At 45.2% G+C, this 23,182-nt stretch overlaps 1 protein-coding gene across 16 annotated transcripts in view; it reads left to right on the top strand.

Moving 5' to 3' along the window:
- Positions 1 to 23,182, top strand: part of nrm (neuromusculin) — a 145,846-nt gene that overhangs the window by 113,735 nt on the left and 8,929 nt on the right. For 6 of the 16 annotated variants that reach the window (XM_033381579.1, XM_033381581.1, XM_033381573.1 and 3 more), the window contains 23 exons: positions 8,147 to 8,318; positions 8,385 to 8,533; positions 9,816 to 9,824; positions 10,401 to 10,571; positions 11,420 to 11,578; positions 11,919 to 11,995; positions 12,832 to 12,930; positions 12,998 to 13,157; positions 13,214 to 13,325; positions 15,196 to 15,377; positions 15,447 to 15,622; positions 15,694 to 15,825; positions 15,898 to 16,013; positions 16,602 to 16,986; positions 17,285 to 17,414; positions 17,486 to 17,581; positions 17,641 to 17,799; positions 17,871 to 17,953; positions 18,602 to 18,788; positions 19,072 to 19,101; positions 20,049 to 20,189; positions 21,328 to 21,361; positions 22,141 to 23,063. In XM_033381579.1, the coding sequence (XP_033237470.1) occupies positions 8,147 to 8,318; positions 8,385 to 8,533; positions 9,816 to 9,824; positions 10,401 to 10,571; positions 11,420 to 11,578; positions 11,919 to 11,995; positions 12,832 to 12,930; positions 12,998 to 13,157; positions 13,214 to 13,325; positions 15,196 to 15,377; positions 15,447 to 15,622; positions 15,694 to 15,825; positions 15,898 to 16,013; positions 16,602 to 16,986; positions 17,285 to 17,414; positions 17,486 to 17,581; positions 17,641 to 17,799; positions 17,871 to 17,953; positions 18,602 to 18,788; positions 19,072 to 19,101; positions 20,049 to 20,189; positions 21,328 to 21,361; positions 22,141 to 23,063 (3,882 nt within the window). Of the gene's footprint in view, positions 1 to 8,146; positions 8,319 to 8,384; positions 8,534 to 9,815; positions 9,825 to 10,400; positions 10,572 to 11,419; positions 11,579 to 11,918; positions 11,996 to 12,831; positions 12,931 to 12,997; positions 13,158 to 13,213; positions 13,326 to 15,195; positions 15,378 to 15,446; positions 15,623 to 15,693; positions 15,826 to 15,897; positions 16,014 to 16,601; positions 16,987 to 17,284; positions 17,415 to 17,485; positions 17,582 to 17,640; positions 17,800 to 17,870; positions 17,954 to 18,601; positions 18,789 to 19,071; positions 19,102 to 19,324; positions 19,337 to 20,048; positions 20,190 to 21,327; positions 21,362 to 22,140; positions 23,064 to 23,182 lie in introns of all 16 variants that reach the window. The other 10 variants (XM_033381582.1, XM_033381577.1, XM_015187299.2 and 7 more) reach the window with 7 other exon arrangements.

The raw sequence follows: 23,182 nt of genomic DNA, 5'->3' as shown, positions 1-23,182 counted from the left end.
ACGAGCCCCGGGTTGGGTTGCGGCTTAAAGCTTACCAAGCAGCTTTTCATAAATCAGTTTCTGGCTGATCCTCGTACCCCCAGTAACCCGATATCGAGCCGACTAGTGCACCTTACCATGTCAAGGCTTCAGGGGTGGAGGGGCGGGCCGCTGTGTTTACTCTTCTTGGGGATTTGTACGTTCTGCTCGTGGTACTCTAGTCGCAGCAGTAGACTCCGCTCCTAGCCGCTTGCGACATGCCACAAAATCAATGAGCATAAAATATTTGCAAACAACTACCGACTGGCGACTGTCGACTGTCGACTGTCGACAACCTCCGACTGGCGACCACTCAACCAACTGTCAGCACAAGTTGAACAGTTGGCAAATTTTGAAAGTGAAACTTAATACCTCGGGGACCTGCACTCGCAAACTCGCACTTCTGGCTTCTGTGTGCTGCATGCAACATTGGCTTGCAACAACTGCTGGACGGACAACTTCTTCTGCAGCACATATGTGGGCACTCGTTTGGCTTCTTCCTTTTTCTGATTTCCCATTTGCTTTACTTTTTTTATTTTTTGTTTTTTTTTTTTGTCATCATTACTCACATATTTGCTGTTGGTTTTTACTTTGAGAATTGCTTCCTGGGCTGGGCAACGATTTACTTGAATTACTTCTAAATATATCCGATTTCCGGAAATATGGAGATAATTATAACTCGGTTTTTTGTTGGTTTTTTTTTGCATGGAGAAAGCATGCGAAAGTCCATCAATCATTTATCCATCATCCCACCGGATCCGGTAGTACGAGTAAATAAGTAATTTCAACCTTGTGGGAATTATAGGATACTCCAGAAAGTACAAGAAAATCCTTAAATCTGGAATTCAAACAAAACAACACCTTCCTGGACGACTCTCCCAGCACTCGCAGGACTTCCACTGCCACTGCCACTTTTAGTTCCCCTTGCCCCCGGCCCCCCTTCCACCCGACACTCCAAGGCCATGGTGTAGTGTGTGCTTAAGAACTTAAAAACTCTTGAAACCCTAACTTTGGTTTAGTTTTGTGTGGCACCAAGATCTTTGTTGGATGTTGACTTGCGGCTGCATTAAAGTTTCTCCTGAGGTGTCGGCCAGCATCCCAATGGGGCATCCACTGGGGGCGCAGGAGCAGGAGCAGGTGGATAATTCTGACAAATCGGACAAGAAGGCAGCAAGGACAAAGATTGAGAAGCTTTCATTTTGTAATTTGTCGCATGTCAACAGGGGGCGCGGCATATTATATTTGCATTAATGCGACACACTCGGAAAAGCAAAGGGAAAAAAAGGGAACCAAACCGAACCGAACAGAAAAGAAAAGAAGGCCAGGACAGGCCAGGCAAGGACAGGGCAGGACAGGACAGGACAGGACAGTGTTTTCCCTCTTAGCAAACAAAACTTTTCGTTGTGTCAAACTTAAAGCTGTCCAAGCATTCGGAAAGAGAGGCTTTTGCCTTTGAGAAAAGTCGCCAAATCTCCCAGAACTTTCTCTGTACCTCTCTCTCTCTCTATCTCTCTCTCGCTCTGTGTCGTATGTAAATAATAGGAAACGAGGCGGCAAAATAAAACAGCAAAAAGTTCAAACATATTTAAATTAGGCCTGAGCGCATTTTGATGATGATGGAAAGTTTTCTCTCTCTCTGGCAAAAGTTTTTGCTGACAGCAATTTTGTTGCTACTTTTTGTTGCTTGTTAGTTGTGTGTGTTGTTGTAGGAATAACATGCTCCCATCATTATAACGTGAACTGCTTTATTATTAGAACTTTTTCTTGTACTTCGGTAACATTTTTTTTTTGCTGTTTTTCTGTGCGTTTGTTACCTGCAGAAAGAAAGGGAAACACATTCAGAGAACTGTAGTGGCTCTTGGATTTATCAGGATATCCACGTTCAGGTGTCAAAGCCTCGACAGTGCGTAGGGGATTATTACTCTTTGGGAACGGAGCTGAATTTTACGGAATAAACAAATGGATTTCGAAAAGCTTTGAACCATTGCTTCAATCAGTTACAGCAGAGATGCAATCCGCTTTTTGTTTCATCTTCAAAGTCCCGTTCCCATGACCACAAGCGGGGCAGGGGCAGGGGCAGGGGCAGAGGAGTACACGAGTACAGGAGTATAGAAGTACATGAGCACTGGACGGATACAGAATGCCTCCTGCTAACATTCAAGGCTCTCTGGCAAACGAAAAAGAATTTTTGTGCTCCGAGCATTGTATAAGCGGCTTTTGGTTATCGACTGACAGTTTTCAGACCAGTTTTCAGGCAAAGGCTACACATATCATCGTAGCAATACCTCCTCGTTGTCCTTTCACAAACAATTTGACGTGCGACAGTTGATGGTTGGCGAAACCACAAATATCCGTAAAATGTTGTCAAGGTGGACGTGGACCCTTCATCGATTTCTGTTAAAGAAAATTTCGTTGACGTAATACATTTTTTAGTTCGGGAAAAAGCTTCCCCACGATACTCTCTACGACAGATAAGGTCCAATACTTCCCCTGCACTTCATCTGGTGGGTAAAAAACGTAATACCCTCTCTGCAAGGGTATACTACGTGGTGGCGAGGGGAAGAGCGGACGGTACACTCTCTCTCATACGATATGCGATATCCTTTCTCTGCCAATGTCCTCCTGAATAAAAAAAACTTTTGTTCAATGTGGAAAAGTGGAGTGGGGGAAAGCGTGGTGCTGGCTTTTAAAAACACCAAAGCACCGCAGCACTTAATTCGCTTCCTTATCAAAACAGAGACAGACTACCCCCCCTCCCCAGAAACCCCCCCGCTCTTCTGCTCTCGTGTGTCTAAAGAATACTCCTTACATCTCCATCGCCGTCTCTGTTCAATGTTCCCTGTTCCCTGTGCAGTGTTCTCTCTTTACCTACTTGAACAATACCTCTTCTTTTGTGCGGTCCACAACAAAAAGTTTTTTAATAAAAATATTAAATTTGCATATGTTGCTCTCGCAGTCAAAACAAGACCCCCGGACCACGAGGAGTACGAGGAGTACGAGGAGTGCGATGAGTGCGAGTACGGGTAAAACCGGATCGGGGCAGTCCATGGGCCAGAGCCAGACCAGGGCATACCTCTTGGGGTCTACCTTTTGACTCTGCTCTGCTCTGCTCTGCTCTGCCTGTGGTGAATGGTGAATGGTGGATGGAGTTTGCGTCGGAAGTGGTAACCAGTCAATAGGAAGAGGAGTCAGCTTTTATCGCTGGTCGTTTCGTTGTGCCGTTGGACCAAAGTTTTCACTTGCTCTGTCCTGCCTTTAATATGGTTTCCAGAGCCTTAAGCTCCATTGAAAAGATGAAAATTAATCTGCAGACAGACACTCGGGCCGCTTGCAAAATTGAGTTCAAGTGAGCGAAAGCCGAGATAGGTTTTTCGATTGCAAATCTGTTTAGGGAGCACTCTCTGTGCACACTTTACTTGCGGCGGCATTTTATTTATGCCCAATTAACGTTCGCTTTTATAGAAGATGAGAAAATTAAGACGCCTTTCACTCCGCATGCCACACTCCAGGCTGGGGCTAGGGGCAGGGCCAGGGGCAGGGGCGGGGGCAGGAGTATGGATACTCCTATGCATTTATCCTTTCAAATGATTTCCACCCAAACTATTCCCAACTTTTCGCCACTAGCTGGAAAACCTTCCCTACCTCCCTGCCTCCCTACCTCCCTGCCTCCCCTCTTCCGCTCTTGTTGCACATTGGAGTTGAAGTTTTCCTAGTTTCATTGTTGCTTTCGTTTCGACTTTCGTCTTTCGCCTTTCGCTTCGTTTCGTTTCGTTTTTCCATGTCAATGTTTTTCGGACGTAATTACACTTTGACTTTGAGCATTTACTGCGGACTTTGGAGTGTCGTTACATGCTGTTTTTCGAGGCAGTAGGTGGCGATCCGTGTCCTCGACGGGAGGCGTGCTTTGAGCTGCTTTTCAACGTCCAAATTGATTGATTAAGTTTTAAGCTGCGTTTTTATTAATCGGCATTTTGGCGCTTTTTGTACGCTTGAAAATTCGATTTTAATTGTCGAAAGTTTCCGACATTTCTCACGCATTTCTAGTGGATTTCAAGCAAGATTATCATTCAAGTAAGGAACTCAGGAGTACCCCGCGAGCGTAGTGTTGTTTTGTATTATGCAGCAACAGCTATGCGTAACACCCCTCCGAAAGAGCTCTTAAGAGGTGCGCTCATGCGGCACCAAGCGGCAGACTGCCCCGATAACAGGGGTCAAGACTGCGGGGCAATGAAACAAATGTCGTTCTCTTCTGTCAGCGTTACGCTCCAAGGGTCCCAGAGGCACCCCAGACCTGACACAACAACAACAGCGGACAGACCAGAGCCTATTCCCCTGCAGTTTGCTTGCGGAATTCGAAAAAAGATACAAAAAAAGTACAGTCTCTTGCAGTTGGTCGCAGATACATACGTACTACATAAATATTGCTATCCGAATTAGGAGAGACCTATCTTCTGTGCTCTTATAGAAGACCAAAAGGACTATGGAATGAGCCTTGTGCGCATCCCCAGACATTTTACATTCAATTAATAACTCTTTATGGTCTCCACTGATGTTTTCCCTTTCGATTAATTATGCCCCAAGGAACAGAGAAATCAAACAGCATTCGCGAATGAAAAATGAAACGACATGGCACTCGAATTAATCAAAAAATAGTTCCACTAATGAAACGGAGCCTCTCTCCGCGTAGTCTTAAAGACAGACACTCTTCCGGCCCTCTTTAATCTCTGCCAGTCTTAACAGCATTCTGGTCTAATCCTTAATATATTGTCGCTTTCTGGTACTTTTAAATTATGCAAAAGCAACAGCAACGCCACATGCACACGAGCTCCGTGCAGAGGAGGACCAACCAACCAACACATGGCACAGGCAGTGGCAGTGGCAGTGGCAGAGGCAGTGGCAGTGGCAGTGGCATTTGGCTGATTCCACTGGCTGGGCCGGGCCGGGCCGGGCCGGGCTGGCTGTCTGCCTAACGCCAACCGCCTAAAAGCATACAAATATCTTATTACCGGCACTTAAAAGAAGCACTAAATTTTAATGTGACAAACCCCGGAAAATATGAGAATCTTTTCCCTTGCCCACAGCCACGGTGGAAGCTTGCTCCTCCGGCCCTCCACAGTGTGTGTGTGTGTGTGTGCCTTTATAGAAACCATAATTTAATTTCATTACGGGCAGCTGTTGCTAAGCATGGGTTCAATATAGGAGGAGGGGAGCTTCCACTCGAGACATAGTAAATAGCAAAAAGGGGAAACCCACACAATTAGGGGTCAAAGGAGCGACGTTGACGTTGACGGTGACGGTGACGGTGACGGTGACGTCGCCACAGTGGGCACTCGAGTGAGCGGGCAAGTGGCAAGTTTATTACAAAAGAGGCGCTGAATCACAGACTTGAATTATGAAAATGTCATTTTAAATCTGGATAAAGTCCCAAGAAACTCTTAGTGGCAGGAACAGGGGGCGAAACAGGGGGAACATGACCCTCAAATGTCCTTAAGCTGTCAGAAATGAGTGTCAACGGAAGAGGACATGGGCCGGGGGTAAGCGACGAATCCAGCGAAAAATAAAAACAAGTGAAACATAAACGCAAATTTTTATTTTGTTATTTTCTCATCTCCGTGCTCGTCGCACAATGAAATGCCCCCATCCCGGTCCAGCCACAGCCCAGCCCGTCTCGTCCCGTTCTGTCCCGCCGGATTGCCCCGGATAGCAATGAGGTGTACGCGTCGGCATGAGGCACGGCCGCCGCCGCCTCTAAGTGGCAGTTTCGGCTGCTGGCCACGCGCTGTAGCAGCAGACGCCATATTGAAATTATGCCGAGAGTCCCGGCCTCTCTGCCACCCATTTGTACAGACGAAATGGCTTGCCACCTGCTTGGGGAAAGTACTGCGCCTCCCCATCCCCCCCGCCCCCCATCTGCCGCGCACTCCCAAAGTGTGGGCTTCATTTAAATTGATTCTGTTTATATAATTTTGTATGCGTTGACTTATTTGACGAAAATTCGAGGTTAATTTTTGTTCAACTTCATTTGTTTCATAATTGGCGATGTCTCACCGACAGCAACGACAGCAACGACAGCACCGACAGTGTCTGCACTAATTAAGATGTACAGAATATACAGAGTTCATGAAATATATATAGTAAAATATATTCTGCCATAGGCCGCCCACTCTTTTCATACTCGCTTTTCTCTCTTATTTATTTTCTAATTATTTATACTAGGAACTCTCCCACTTGTACGCTTTTGCGGGAGTATTTTATATATCGATTAATTGATTGATGAACATGCTATGCTATGCTATGAATAGCATATACATATGCACGTGTATGTGTGGGGGGATGGGGTGTGGGGCCTACAAGGCCTACATGGATACATTATCGCCTGGCAATGGCAAAAAAAAAAAAAAAAAAAATGTAAGAAACTCGGTGATAATTCCCCGAGTTAGGAGATTAAATCATGTTTTTTGGGCCTGGCCAAGCCGCAATATCACCTCGCAAAGGCTGGCAAAGCAGGAAAAGATAGACAAACCACTAAGCGACACACAAAGTCAGTGTCAATGCTCACAAAAGTATAGCACGTACAGACGAGTATGTACGATACACCATGCCACACCACACACCGTCCATGGTGTGAGTGAGAACGGAGTACGGCAGTCTGGAGTCCGGGCTGTAAGGAGAGGAGCGAAGAGACGATAATAATCCCATACTGCCAAAAGCAGACAAAGGAAATGGAATACCCGAAACATGTGAAAAAGATGTGTAGAAACATACACACACACACACACACACACTAGTGCACACATATACATACATACATGCATCGTATATGGAATATACTCGTAGCGTAGGGAAAAAGCACAAAGTTTTTTGTACGGAAACGGAAATAGAATTATAAAAGCCAAGCTAAAGGCGTTTCCAGACTACAAAAAGTTATGGCCATGTAACAAGTGGGGATGGACACATAAGACAAGCAGATAAGAAAACTGATTGCCAATGGCTTAAAGCGGGCCGGGAGGGTGCTCTTCTGCAATAGAGCAAGGAGTGGAGTCGCATGGAGTGGTCCGGAGTGGAACTTTTGGCCAACTTTCCCTTGGCAAGGGTAAAATTTATGAACAGTCAGCCACAAATATGCGACTGCTGAGCAGGAAACGGAGGAGACAGATGTTCGACAGAGGGGCTGATTCAAAAATAAAGTGCGATTTATGGTCATACAAATCAAAGTTTTGATGCTTGAGTTGATTGCTAACAACTTCTTGTGTGTCGTGTCGCATTCTGGGTGTGGCTTTTGTAGGCGTCTTGCCCTTACCCTTGCCCTTGCCCTTTCCCTTACCCTTTCGATGGCGATTGCGATTCGTTCGTGTTAACAATAGGTTGATGTGCGATTAGTACTCCTTGTATGTATTTTTACCTTAAAAATACGCTATTAAGTGGTTTACCCAGCAGTAGCGGCTAGCCGCCTAATATAATATATCGGAGTGCAATCTATCGGGAGGGGGGCACAGAGAGAGGGCTATAAAAATAGGAAGACTGACCCGACAGACAGACCGACAGACGTGAAAGTGATTGTCGGCTTTGGGTGGGAAGTGCCGTAAGTTTAGAAAATGCTCTCGCCAAAAGCAGCCCACAAGATGGACAGGATGGCTATTTTGATTTTATAGGACGAAGGATGGATGGAACGTGTGGAATAAATGATATTTTGTAATCAGGACACACACACACACAAATACACACGTACTAGTGGAGCACACACACACACACAAACACACACGAGAAGCAACTTAAATGGAGCGTAAATTTCAAATTATGTTATAGGCTTTTAAGCTGATAAGAAAATTGTATTTTTATGCTTTTAGGGTCGGGCGAAAGGCCAAAGAAAAAGTAGCAAAGTAGATTGGCGGAGAGCGGAGTTGGAGGTGGGAGATGGAGGTGAAGGTGAAGGAAGAAGAACTATTCAAATATTCTTGAAATTTATGAGGGATTTATAGGAATATACTTAGTATGCAAGGAATTTCGAGAAGCTTAAATGGAATGGCCCGAATGAAGCTGACTTAATGGTCTTGGCCATTAAAACAATCCCAAGGCCATCTTTTCTGTAATGGACTCTGGTTAAACCTTGCTTATACTATCCTTGCAGATCGGACTATCAATGAACAGGAGAGCAAGTCTGTGGTCCTTCCCTGTCCCGTGAATGAGGAAAAGTGCGGCAAGCTGCATTCATTGAATTGGTTCAAAGGCGACGATCGCATTGCTGCCATGCTGCTCGGCGATAGCAATGTGACGAGTGTGAATAAAGAATTTGAGGACAGGTAAGAAGATAATTGCTCAGCAAAGAGTACCATTAATATCGATAACTAATCCTGGATCCCTTGCAGAGTAACTGTTGAACAAAATCCATACAGACTAGTTATTAAGGACCTGAAAATAGGTGATGAGGATATTTATCTATGTGATACAACATTTTTTATACCAGAAGAAACGTGTGATAACTTCAACGGATATCGAGTGGAATTGAGAGTCTTAGGTAAGTCCCCACCCACTCGCCCATTCGCCCGTTCACCCGTTCATCCGTTCAGTCGTTCAATCGTTCAATCGTTCAACGATCTCCAACGATGATCGTCGCTGCTTTGCATGTTACCAACGCTTGTATTTTCATATCCGTTTCACACAACGTACTTTTAATTGCTTTTTTTGCGTTGGTGTTTCTTGCTTTCGTTCGTTGTTTCGTTGTTCTAGTCTTAAGTCTAAAACTAAACCTTAAAACTGTACAAAACGCATGGGAATTCTAAGCCAAGTTAAGAAAAGAGAAAGAGTCGTGTTGTACAGAGTGCATGTGCGCGATGCGATCGATTTGGAATAGTTTTAATGCTTACTGTGCTTGTCCCCTCATTGCGAGATACTCCTCTTTAAAATGTATCTAATTGTTTGCCTGATTTTACACGCATTTCTAAAGTTAATACGAATATCTCAACCCATAGACTGTGTACTGTATTGTTCTATCGTGCGAAATTTGATGATAACCCATTTCGAATTGCAACCCCAACGACTTTACCCTTAACCGCTCTCTTCTCTCTCTTTCTTTACTTTTTCCACAAACATTTGAACGTGTCAAAACTCATGAAAATATTTTCTCTTAACTGATTGTTCTTTTCGAAAAAATGTCCCACAAAATAAATGAAAAACGCTCGTCAACATCGACATGGAAATTCCCCTCTAATACGTACATACAAAACACCATCCTTTAATACACACACACACACACACACACACACGCACATACAAATACATATACATATATCCCACATATACATATACATATACATGCATCGTTATCTAATACTCAAACAACAACAAAAATTCGCAAAAATTCCATGACTATAAAAAATTTTGAAATTCAACCAAATAAAAACCATGACACGCCTCCTGGTTCACATCACGCCCCATCGGCACCGAAACGGCCAAAAAAAACCAAAAAAAAAAAACTACTTCCCTCTCACCTATCAAAAACAAAATTGTTTTTTCCTCTTCAATATTGTGTGCAATGTTTACCTGCAAAACTGAAAACTGAAAACCGAAAACCGAAAACTGAAAACCGAACACCGAAAACTAAAACCCGATATGTGGAACTCAACTTAAAAACAATTTAAATTTAAACTCCATCCGAAATACAATGTTTGCAAACTAAACTCAATATTTAAAACATCCAACGCATTGCTCTAAAACATTTAAAAAATACAAAACAAACAAAAACCAACCTACAAAACGTTTGGCTATGATTGCAAAATATCTACGTGCTAACAACGTAGAAAACATTGGTAAATTAAACTCATAAATTATCATTAATACCTTTATCGATGGTTTCTCTTTAGTTATAACCTTAAGCAAGAACAAGAACCTCAATGAGCATATTGAAGAGCGAATAACCTAGTTTTATTAGCTTGAGAATTATGGTTTTTACATATGTTTTCTGGAATTTTGTGGATCATTATTTATGGGCCATAGGCCATAGGCCTGGCCTTTTTTTCTTTTTTCTCTTTAGTTTGTTGTTGTTTAAATAAAGTCACTTTGCTAGAGTCTTGCTCTAGGCTTTTCTTGGTTTATTCTATTTAATTTTCATATTTCATTTAATTCATTTTTCATTTAATTTCATAATTACAAAACTTGATGAGTTTTGGGGGATATTGTAATTTTTTTTTGGATGCAAACCAAAGACCAAAATAATATGATTTATTAAAACACAAATTCAACATTTTTACCTTTCAAATAATTGAACAACACTCACACCCAAAACCGAAACACCTACGCACAAAATACACACACAACCGAAACCGAAAACCAACCGAAAACACATCTATATGTCGGATTTTGAACACTGACCGATGACCCTGCAGTGCCACCCACTGAGGTTGTGATTTTGGATGCAAAGGGCGATCGCATCGAGAACGGCAGCGTGGTGGGTCCCATGCAGGAGCGGCAGGCCCTGAAGGCCACTTGCACCGTGAAGAACACCCGGCCCCAGCCAGATGTCGGCTGGTTCCGTGGCACCAAGCGCCTGGCAACATGTGAGTACAACAAAATCCCCATTCTCCATTCCCCATTCCCCCTACACCACTCCCAGTCCTGCGAGAAACCCCAACCAACACAAGCACGAGAACGACACAACTCCTTGAAAAAAAGGTAGAAAGGGAAGAACAGTTTTTGGCTCCCAGATCATAGTCGTAAAAGCAACCGAAGCGCGTTTATTGATTTCCAGGACGGGGACCAGAGCTAAGTAGCCAATTTGATGCATAAGCCTTCGAACCAACTAAAGTCTCGGGTCCGTGGATCCGTGGATCTGTGGGTGGGTTTACGATGCGCCACAAAGTTTATGCAGTGACTGACATCGACGACGAATGAGGACTGAGGACTCAGGACTGAGGACTGACGAGTGGCTATAAAGAGCGGCCCTGGCCGGGATTTGAGTGCTTCTGCCGCTCCTCTCCGCCCTGATTCGTATCAGTTTGCATATGGAATAGGAATAGCCATAGCCAACCGCGTTCAGCTCATAAAAATGCTACGTCCTTTTATTGTGGAGCATAAACGTAAAGTTAGAGGCACTTTTGTTAAATTTTTAAGTACGGCAGTAGAACGAGAGATTTAAATAAATCTACCGGACCAGCCCCCCTCAAAATTAAACCAGGTTGAAGTAGGGTTATTTATATATACTTTTAAGCACCAGACTAAGCTTCTCCTAAAACCACTGAACGAAAATCTCCTCGAATCTCTCGAATATTTATCATTATTATCCAAAAACGGACATTGAATGTAGCGAAATACTCTAAGGACATGTCGGGATTTCCATAACATTATTTTCATTGTTTCTCTGGATGAAGAATGCTTTCTTAATGATTCATTTTGGCCCCTTCCACAGACTCTCCCACTCATGATTTGAACGATGGCCTCTACACTTCGACACTGGAGTTGGATTGGCAATTATCCCGCGAGGATCTGGCTCAGGACATAGAATGTCGCGTGGAATCCGCGGCCATAAAGTCCACGATTGTTACCAAATTTAGCGTGGACTTGCAAGGTAATGCCAAATCGAAGCTCCAGTTTAATGGGCAATGGTTTGAGGCAAAAGCCGACCTAAACGTTGTCGAGCCTTCTTAAGGAATTCATTAAAAAGTAGTCCAATTTGTTGATAGAAAGGACTTTTGCTTCCCAAAAACCGTATCTACAAAAATGCAAATTGCCATTATTATCGTTTCGTTTCGTTTCGTTTCGTTTCGTTTTGTATATAAAAGAGCCAAGCCGGAAAATGTAGAATACTCGCACCGGAAGTACGGACAAAAGCCAATTACAATGGCAGACATTTGAAGCAATTTACCAAAGTAACTTTGAATATTACTCTTCTCTTACTCCATCCACAGTGCGGCCGACGAGCATACTCATCAAGGGAGTGGAACATCATACGGTGCAGGGCAGCAAAGTAGTGCTGCAATGTGACGTAAGTATTCGAGGAACAAATGCGGCAAATAAAAGGGGATTTCATCAAGAGTTATTAGGGGGTTTTTGATCTGCATCTGCATCTGCATCTGAATCTATGGCTATATTTTGCAGTGTAGAAAAAAAGTCGAGAGTGCCAGCTGTCATTTCGGAGTGCTTCCCTCGTTCAGCGTGTTGGCATAGCTTAGGCATTCACGTAATTGATAACAATTAACTGCCAATTATTCTGCGATTTTTCATATGCTCCCACTCCTGGCTCACTGCTCGCTGCTCACTGGCCCTAACTGGAGCGCCACCCCCACCTCCGGAAGGGCATGGCAGAGCATGGCAGGGCCGGGCAGGGCAGGGCAACTGCTATTCCGGTATTCTGTTCTGGTGTATGCCTTTTACCTTCGACAAGGCATTGTCACAGGCCTCGTAAGGACTTCCGCCATTTTACATGATTTCGTCCTCCGTTGGAGTATAAGTATTTTTCGTTGCATTTTATCGAAAGAACGCTCGAGCGGCAGGAGTCGAGCAATTTTGTAGCGACACGAGGAGGGAGTGGGGTGCAGGGTGTAGGGTGTACGGTGTAGTAGGACCTACAGAAGGCTTGTCGGCGCTGCAAAATTATACAAAATTGTTTATTGATTGCGTATTATGTTTTAATGGAATTTTGTGCAATCGCTTTTGCCTCTATCGGGATAGAGATAGAAAGGTACAGAAATGTGTAGTTAAACGGAGGCATGGGTAAATGCACTTGTTGTTTAATGGAAATATAATAACACACACAGGAGTAGAGGGCGGGTAAATGGGCAAATGTCGACAAGTTGTGAACAGTTTTCAATTCTCCAATAGATTCACGGTGCTCGCCCGGCTGTTAACCTCACGTGGTACAACACAACCTCGACTATCAGCGCAGAGGAGAATGATTTAACTGAGATTCGGACCAAGGCGGTAAGTGAATGCCACTCAATCTTTGATCAAACGATGATCGATGAATGTATCCCCTCGATGTTTGCAGTTCGAGAAGGAGGATGGCACCTATCACACACAATCAGAGCTCGTGTTCAATGCCTCCCGCTTCGAGAACGATCGTGTCTTCAAATGCGAGGCCGAAAACATTGTCCTGCAGATCAACAGAGAGAAGCCAATCGCATCGTCTCTAACACTGGAAGTGTTGTGTAAGTAGCAGAAGGGGATCAACCACTTTTGGGTTCGCTTAACCGTTTTCCCACAGATCCTCCCGTCGTCAAGGTCAGTCCGCCTGAAATGGTCACCAATACCAGTGAAATAGTCCTCCTGAACTGTGAATATTTCGCCAATCCTGCATCTTTAACCCAAGTTGTATGGTAAGTAGCGAACACATATCTTATTACCCTTTAGACACCCCCTCCCACCCTGCCACCAGAGAATATCTTTCGAAATTGTGAGTGCAAAGAAATTCGAAATTACTTTCAAGTCCCTCAGCAAATACTTACTTTTGAGGCAGATGAAATTAAGCTAACAAGCAGACGAGACGTCGCCTCTGTTGCTGTTTCTGTCTTGACTGTTTAAAGCCGTGTGTGTCCTGTGTCCTGTGTCCTGGGTCCTGAGCCCCGAGGCAGGACCTGACGCGCCATACATGTGTCTGACCTAGGTGTAAGGCATTCAAAGGGTTGCCTGGCAATCTCTGACTCTGACAGGATGGGAGAACGCCTGCATCCAGGACTCAATTTAACTACAATTTCCACAGTAAACAAAAATCTAATTAAAAACAAATACAAAAGCAAATTGACAGCACACCGTGGAGCAAGAACGAACGATTCAGGGGAGTCGGAGTCGGACTCGAAGCGGGGCGGACGGACGGACGGATGGACGGATGGACGGACGGACACCGCCAGGGTTAAGGTGCGTGCGGTGCGAAACCGCATTCTGTTTAGACAAGTGCGCGCACGGCACAGCGTGCCACTCTTTCTCTCTCGATTTCCCCTCCCCCCCCCCCCCCCCCCCCCCCCCCATCATCGCCGCTGTCCGTGCCCCAGCGAGGATGCAGCTGAAAATCAAAATGGAAAATGCGTAATGTGAATTTAGATCGAATCTGCCGAGGTTGATGATGAAAGTGGGACTTCTGTGGTTGCAATTGGACGAGACTGTACGCGCATACCTGTACATTTTTTGAATACGCTTTAAATCGAAGAAGATGTTGGATTGATAGCCAAAACACCGCCATGCTCCTCACACACAAAATCCCATAATCATCAAAATCAAAATCGCTCGCATCGCATCGTGGCCGCGCATCCCCCCGCGTCCAGCTCCACGGGGGATAAGTAAGCCTTGTGACCAGGACACGGGGGCTAACGAGCTCCGCGAATTTCGTCGGCGAAATGCCAGACATATTTTCGCGAATGCAGCGCATCGCTTCACATTGGCACGCAAATTGCAATTTTCGGTGACATTCGAGATGCGAGATTGGGGCTTTTCGTCTATAGATTGGATTCCTGGATACGCCCCCGTTTGAAACACGACGACTGTACGGATGATTATATGCGCTCTGCATATTGAATTTGTCAAATCTGAAACACAAAAGATACGCGGTCGCTCGCTCTACGGCATCGTACGCTAGTGGGTCGCTCGACCTCTGCCTTCCACTTTGCACGGAATATCTAGAGCACAAAACTGTCAGAAAAACACACGCTTCTAATTAGTGAGTGCGTTGCGGGACCGGCTGGAGGGTGAGCCGCGCGTTTATGATGTATGTATGAGGATGGTACTGCTGCCATCAGACTTAAACACACTCGTAGTCGTCGTCGTCAGCGTCGGCGTCGTCACCGTTGTCGTCTGTGGCAAGTGGCTCCATTCTCCCATGTACCACATGTAATTTTGCAACTGAGAAATTACACAGTAAATGAATAGAGTGACTGACGCACACAGGAACAGCCACACCCACACCCACGCCCACACCCATCCCCTCGAGATGTGGGCACAAGGCATATATTTCATTTAGGCCCTGCCCTGCCCTCCCCTCCCCTGCCCACCGTTTGTGTGTGCATTTGAGGGATTTCCATGTTTGTTTTTCATGTGAGCGGAAAGTGAAAAGAGAGGAAAACTTAATTTAAATAGTGATTTTTCATCCGGAATTCGCATCCGTCATAGAATTTAACAGGACTTAAATGCGCCTCCACAAAGCAAACGATTTTCGAAGGTCCTTACACTAGAATTCCTTACTTTTCTGCCTTCCAGGTACCGCAACGGCGACATCGTCAATGTTAACGATACGGATCACTACCAAGGCGGCAATTCGGAAAATGTGGCTCTGGTAATCAAGTCCACCGATAAGGAGGACGTTGGCAACTATTCGTGTCAGCTATCGAACTCGATTGGCAAGGGCATATCGGAGCAGCAGATAGATCTTGATGTCCAGTGTAAGAGATGCCCGAGTCTATGCCGAGAGAATCTTTTGCTTGAGCAAGCGTTTACGTTTATTTGAATAGATGTACCCGTTGTGGAGGTTCTAATGATACCCGAGGGACCTGTGAAGGAAAGCGACGAGTCGAATGTCACCCTCTTTTGCAATATTTTAGAGGCAAATCCTTCAGTTCTCACGAAAGTGCGATGGTACGCCAATGCCACGCTGCTCAAGGAGCTGCCCGACTGCGAGGAAACTAGAGTAAGTGCTGCAGGACATCATTTATCTTTATTACTGGTAGTACTTTATTACGTGTATTTTATATTTTAAAGGAGGATCTGTGCCATATCGATCCCAGTAAACTGTTGTTGGAAAGCATCGGACGGGGATTTTTCTACAATTACTCCTGCGAGGGCTTCAATGCTGCTGGCTGGGGTCCGCGCAGCGAAGAGAAAGAGCTGATGGTGTGTGCGAACAATCTCTTCCTCTTTTCTCCCGTATTTTACACCCCCACTCTCCCCCTCTCTCTCTCTTAGGTACACTACGAGCCGGGACCTGCTACCCTGACGCACTTTCCACCCATTGCTGTGAAAAAGAAGAGCGTCATCTTCTCGTGCTCTGTGGACGATCCGGGATACCCGGAATCGAATAGGTTTGTAGCACCACAAACACAACCACAACCACAACCAAAATCACAACAACAAGCCAACAAGAATCACAACAAAATCACGACACATAATCCAACACCACTAATCGCCTACCACACCGTCCAAGCACTGCAGCCGCACGAGGCCGACATGGCCTTCGAGGCGCTGCTGCTGCAAAGGCAGCAAGAGCAGCAGCAGCAGCAGCAGCAGCAGCAAGAGCAGCAGTTGCAGTTGCAGCTGCATCCACCATCATCATCAAGAACATTAACAAGCAGCCTCGCATCGGCATCCGCATCCGCATCTGCATCCGCATCCGCATCCCGACCCGCAGTCCATGAAATTAAAGAAACTCACGCTCTAATTGATTTACATCTGAATCATTCCCTTTGTACACTACTCACGCTCACCACCTACACGCCACAATCGCAAATCTTGACCCTATACACGGGTGAACAACATCCGACATACTCGTCCTCGTCCACGTCCACGTCCTCGTCCTCGTACGCCTCATCATCCTCGACCTCGTCCTATGCACTCTACCGCAAAATGGGCAAATTTACGTTTGTCGCTCAAATGGTTCTGCAACCCAACAGATATCGTTGGCTGCGCGGCGGTCGCGGTCCGCTGCAGGACATTGTCACCAAGGACTGGACGGTGGAACCTGTTGGCCTCGACAGTCGGACCAACTATTCCTGCTATGCGTACAACGAGGGCGGCAAGGGCGTAATGGCCACAGTCAATTTGGAGGTACACGCACCGCCATTTTTCATCAAGAACCTGCCACAGTATACGGGCGTGCTGCACTCCACCCGCAACGCCAATCTAACCTGTCGCATCGAGTGCGTTCCGCGCTGCGAGATATCCTGGCAGAAGGACGGCACCCCCATCGAGAAGAACGATACCCGCTACTTTGTCAAGGAGAAGTACATGGACGCCTCGCCGGCAACCGGCGACTTTGAGAGCATGCTATCGGTTCTGGTAAGTCCTCCGTCCCAACGTCTCAACATGTATCTGATTGGAAGCGAACATTCCAATAAGTTTCGAGTTTCGAGTTTCGAGTTTCGGCACTTAATGCGAAGCGCACAATACGAGTCACAAATTAATGATCCATAAATGGGAGCCAACGTTTTCGATTCACAATCAATCACAATTTGTTCTCGTTCGAGTACTCGTGCGAGTGTATCCGCTTACCAAATCAAATTGTATCTTGCGAAAGTCGATACCTCTGCTGGCGCCTCTGACATGCTGTGTTCTGTGTTCCTCTAATCGTTTGCAGCACTTTAACATGTCAAATTGGGCAAATTCGAAATTCGATATCTTGGCGGATAGTGCCAACTACACGTGCGTCTCGACGGCCAATTCTGTGGGAGCTGGCATCAGGAGTGGCACCTATTTGGGCATTGAATGTGAGTACAAGCAGGGCACGAACGCCGGGAGGGGTCTATACTACACGGTCCGTATCTCTATTAACCGACAGATGCACCCATCAACACAACCGTCGCGAATGCCACCGTCTATGTGCAGGAAGACACCATTCCGGGACGCGTCATCTGCAAATCATTTGGTAATCCAGGTTGGTATTTTGCCAGTGGGATCTCCTTTTCGTTATTTTCATAAACGTAATCTATTTAGAACCTTCCTATGAGTGGCGGTTCAAGGACAAGACGATAACGAGGGGCAGTGCTCTGATCATCAATACTCCCATGCAACGCAACGACAACGGCACCTACACCTGCGTGGCCTTCAACAAACACGGCAAGAGCACGGCTGAAACCGTCATCGAAGTGCAGTGTAAGTAAAAGGCCACCCACTAAACAATTCCATCGTAATTTGTATTGTCTTTTCTATAATTTTTCCCTTAGTTAAGCCGCGCTGCGAAATCGAGAGACGGGAGATCGACGATCAGGACACTCTGATTTGCACAGCATTCGGTAACCCCGTGGAGGTATGTTGACCAACTTTTCCCATAATATCATGTACACATAGTGCTATTTGCGGTTCTGGTAACTGTCAAAGTTTACCTCCAAGTGGCGGGGCAAACATTTTAAAATTCACATTTAACCGTGCGCCGCATAAATCAGAGCCGCATTTCTGCTCGGAATTATTTTCGATTGGCTTTCTTCTGCAACTCTGAAATTGCATTTGCTTCGCCGCGGCGCGCCGTGTTACTGGAGTTCCGGCCCGGAGTGGGTGGCCCCCCCCCCCACCCCCTCCATTGGTGGCAATTTAAGAAGTACGAGAAAAGGCGAAGGAGAAGCAGGAGCAGGAGCAGAAATTTATAGCCAAGAACCGCAGAGAGACGCGGGGCGTGGGGCGTGGGGCGTGGGGCGAGGGGAGGCCCACGAAAAGTACGTGGATGTATGTCGGAGGTGAGGAGTCAGTCGGTCGAAATTATTTGATTGGAAATTATTCAACGGGCGACAAGATGAAAATTCAATAACCCAACGAGCCATCGATTAAATGGGGAAAGCCAGCAGCGTTCATGTTTAAGCAGATTGGATTAAAACCATATATAACTAAGTTGGAGGATAGATTTTTGCAGTGAAAATGTTTTCCATTTCCATTTTTCATATATTTTTCATATATTTTTCAGGCTGATTTTTCATGGTCAATTAAGGCGGAGAACGAAACTGTTGAATATTTGGGCAGCGGCGACGAGAAGTCGTTTGCGGACAAGAGCTTCTATGTCCTGCAGGAGGACTATGCCATTGCCAGGACCTACAGATGCGTGGCCAATAACACGGTTGGATCGGGTGCATTCTGTGAAATCGAAGTTGCTGGTAAGTAATATTCCATGCCATCCTATATCCTTACACTTCATTTACTGATATATTCTTGCACCCTTCGAACAATGAAAAAACTGGCAAGCTTTTGGCCCATTAAATGGCTAAATCCATATTTGTGTCCTTTTGCGCTTATATTTTCTTTTCAAAGGCAAACAAATAGTTGTGATTAGCCCCAGCTTATGGCTCTCCACCAATTCATTCCATTCCATTATTTCGGCCCAAATATCTTCAAAATTTCTACAGCAAAAGTTGCATATTATTTGTTTTTATTTGACAGCTGGTTCAGCGCTTTTTATTTGGTGGCAAGGTAAATGCCGAAGCATAGATACCCCTATTCCATTTATGTGCCTTAATAATTTCCTTGCTATGCTTGTGCGCTAATCGCCAAGTACTTTGACCCCCAGTGTGTGATAAAATGTAACTAAAATCTGTCTTTGCCTATGCCGTTCTTCTTTTGCCGTGTTTTTCCAACCCAAAATTGTAATCTCCCCTCATGCTAAACACTAACTGAATGCTTTCTGTCGAAATAGTCCGCCCGAAGAGTAAGTAAATCCGCATTGAAAACCATTTAATTTTGATTTGTAAGAGCGCCATTAATCCAGCCAGTAATCTGTCGCATCGCCAGCTACGAGGACGAGCATGTACTTGACAATGCGTCGTGCTGGGGGCTTTGTGGGGCGCCTCGAATATGAGAGCGAGCAGTCATGGCGATACGGCAACAGACTTATTCATTTGTTCGGTTGATAATCATCTGAGTTATGGCGATATAGAAAACAATGAAAGACAACTAAAGCACATGTTGTTATAGCACATGTGAAGAGAGCAGGGCGGGTGCGGGGGTAGGGCGGGGGCAGGGCTGGGCAGGGGCTCTCAAAGGAAAAGCCGTGTGACAAGATGATAAATGTAAGAGGCGGAAAGCAGACGGACTTGTCCTGTCTGTGCAGGAAGAGGATGCGGCTGGCTGGCGGCTCAGCTGGGGCTGAGGACCGAAGACCGAGGACCGAGGACTGAGGACTGCATTCAAGCAGTCAGACTTGGAATCCAGAATGTCACTCTTGAGAAATTTGCATGTGTTTATAAATTACTTTTCCCCCCGAACCCATCTCGAACCCATCCCGAACCCATCCCGTCCCATTCCTTCGCCCGCCCCCACCATTCGCTCCAAGTTAAGCTGTCCTTTAGAGCTTTCCTTTCCACTATCACTGATTGCAATCGTAAATATATAATATGCTCTTCACTATTCCTCAAAAACAGAACAATTGGCCTGGTGGCAGCGCTGGGAGAAGACGACGCTCATCATACTGGTTGCAGCCATTCTGGGACTGCTGCTGGCCGTCATTATCATTTGCTGTATAATCATATGCGTCTGCCGTCGTCGCCGGCGCCAGGATAAATGTGAGTACGAGTGCTCTTTGGCTAACCGAAGGGCAACAGAATCTGTACATAAATTCGCTAAGAAGAAGTTATGCTTTAATGGAACCCTCTTCGAAAATCGCATAGTTTTAGGCAACCAAAAATATCGAAACGAACAACATTAGAAACAGAAAAAAACTTCCAGAATGTATACGTTAAGGCCAAATCGAAAAACATTGAACCTATTCCCGAAAAATACAATCATTTTGGTTTATTTTGTTGTGATTGTTATGTTAATCCGCTTCTAGTTTTTATGTTCCTTTTTGTTAACGTTTAACTTTATCCAATATTCCATTGTGGCCAAATCAAAGCATGAGCCGAGCCGAGCCTTTTGCCTGTATTGCCTCTTGCATGTGCTTTCTTACCTTCAAAATACGCTTGGTTATCATCTCTCAGTATATCGCAGTTCCTTGAAACAAACCAAAAACACTTGAGAGACGACATATTTGTATGAATTGGCCACAGATTGCATGAGAATATTTGAATATTTGGCGAGAATTTAAGTTTTTAAGCGCTTTGGCGCTTAAAGCTAATTTCGTTAAAACTCATCAGAAAATAGTAAACAATAACAGTTTGTTTAAAGAGAATATTTAATTACGATGACCATTTTTTTTTTTTTGTTTTTTCTCTCTTTTATTTGCAATCATAAAAATTGTCTCCCATCCGAACACATTCGTGCGGTTCGGTTCGGTTCGGTTGTACCTTTTTAATTCTTCAACAACTGCAAACACGAACCGCAAATACTCGATACCGTGCACTCGATAAAACACAAAACATGCTAAAAATCAACATTATTCGAACTTAACAACAACAACCGATACAATCCATCTACAACTAATTAACAACCATATGAACAAACAAAACTGCGGCCGCCTGCCCTGCAACACACTGCCACACTGCCTGCCACATATATGTATATGTACAATATTATCGCTTGATGTCTCTCGATGAATATCCATCCATTCGTGCCTCTGTACTGCTTTGCCTCGCCGACTGTTCTCGGTGCAACTTTACACGCTGCTTTAATCGCTAACAATATGCATGAAATGCGTACACACACTCGACCATCCCACATATGTACACATATCTACATACATATCTACAACATGTACATATAAAGATCACACGGAAGTATCCATAAGCGCCAGCCAAAGGTAAGTGAATAATCTTCAAAAGTATTCATACGATTTGTGTAGTTTTTTTTCTCGAAAGTAACCAATAGTTTGGAATTTCCTTTGACGTAGCCAAAAATAAAACAGATTTTGAGCATTTTATTTTGCAAAAGAGGGACTTACTTCAAATTCAAGTTTGAACAGACTATTGTCAATAATCATTATGTCCTGCAGTCTCTATTATAATGAGAAGTCTTGTCTGTCTGTCTGTTTTAGAGTCATAAGACCTATGGATCACATCCTTTTCCTTAACTCTACAAGCTTAAAGAGTGGGACTCTTTCTTTTCATGAACATTTCCTAAGATATTGAATCACTATCGGCTAAATAATAAAGGATGTATAACCCTCGCCCATCATATATGTTTTTGAATATGTCTCTTTAAGTATTAGTTCCGGGTATAACTGGGTCGGATTATCGACTAAAGCTTTCTATAGATTTTGGTTTATTTTTGATAATTTTATTAAGTATTTATCTGCATGCTTCGATTGTTGTATTTTGCCATTTCCATATTTTTACAAACTGTGTTTCCTTTTATGTTTCGTTCCAAAAACTATAATACGCTTGCTTCCGGTACTCGTAATCGTACTCGCACAATTTAATTATACATTTACTTGTACTTGTACTTGTACTGCCAAACGACACTCTTTACGCGGACACATTGCCATCCATTCGCTTGCTTTGTTCTTATCCGAATCCACTAACACACTGCACCTGCCTGCATACGTCCTCAACGCACATCGCGACGAACGATCGTCATCAGTGTGCTGTCGTATCAGCCAGTAATGCCGAAAGTGGGCGCGGCCCTGCCCATTCTGGATACGTCGGCTAGCCTGTTGCCAGCCACCTTGTCGGCGGCGAATCGGCAGCACCAGCAGGAGCACCAGCAGCAGCAGCGGCAGCGGCAGCAGGGCCAACAGCAAATACTGGCAGTGGCCGAAACCGAAACCGAGACCGAGACCGAGAATAACAATGAGATCTTATCCACGCCCCCTCCTGTCACGCGCTTCAATGGCAATGCACCCAAATCACCACCCCGCTGGCCACTCCGTCCGGGTGTAATGCTCCACGTGAGCAGCGATACCAAGGAGAATCTGGCCGTGAATCGGATGACACTGAAGCCCCATCCGAATACGAGTGCCAGTGCCACTGCCAGTGGCAATGTGAATGTGGCCAACGCCAGTCAGTTGTCGGCCCAATTGAGTGCCGTGTTGAACGAGAGCCAGACTAACTCCAACAGCACAATGCTAACTGAGGTGACGGTGGTTACGGAAGCCGGAACGGGTCCGGGAATGGGAACGGGAACGGAAGCGGGGAGCAACACTTTGGGGGCAGTGACGAGATTGAAGGCTGAAGAACATTTACCACCAACAGATGAGGCAGAGACTGCCCCGGAGGGAGTCGCCTGCCTGGAGAGCCTTACAGAGGCACCAGCCCCAGCCCCAGCGGCAGCATCGTCCTCGTCCTCGTCCTGTGCCAATGCCAGCAAGATGGAGCGCATTCTGTCGTTTGTTTTTAAGAGGACCAAGAAGAAGTCATCGGATGATGGCACCCGGGACAGCCAGCGCAGCCATGTGGGGCTATTGCAGACATTCTGGCGGGGACGTGGGGGCCACAACGATAGCACCACCTCCTCCCCGTTCGGAGCCCAGCATAGGCTCAAGGGGATACGTTGCAGTGGCAGTGGTAGAGTATTTCCGATTTACTTTTCATTTTGATTATGATTTATTTTGATTTATTGCTAATTTTACATTTCATATTACGTTGCCTCGCCTCAATGCCTAACGTCCATAAACACGCACATA

The sequence above is a fragment of the Drosophila pseudoobscura genome, chromosome X (assembly GCF_009870125.1).
Source record: "Drosophila pseudoobscura strain MV-25-SWS-2005 chromosome X, UCI_Dpse_MV25, whole genome shotgun sequence".
Taxonomy (NCBI): Eukaryota; Metazoa; Arthropoda; class Insecta; order Diptera; family Drosophilidae; genus Drosophila; species Drosophila pseudoobscura.
The sequence above is the reverse complement of the archived record's forward strand: the minus strand, read 5'-3'. Positions and strand labels throughout refer to the sequence as shown.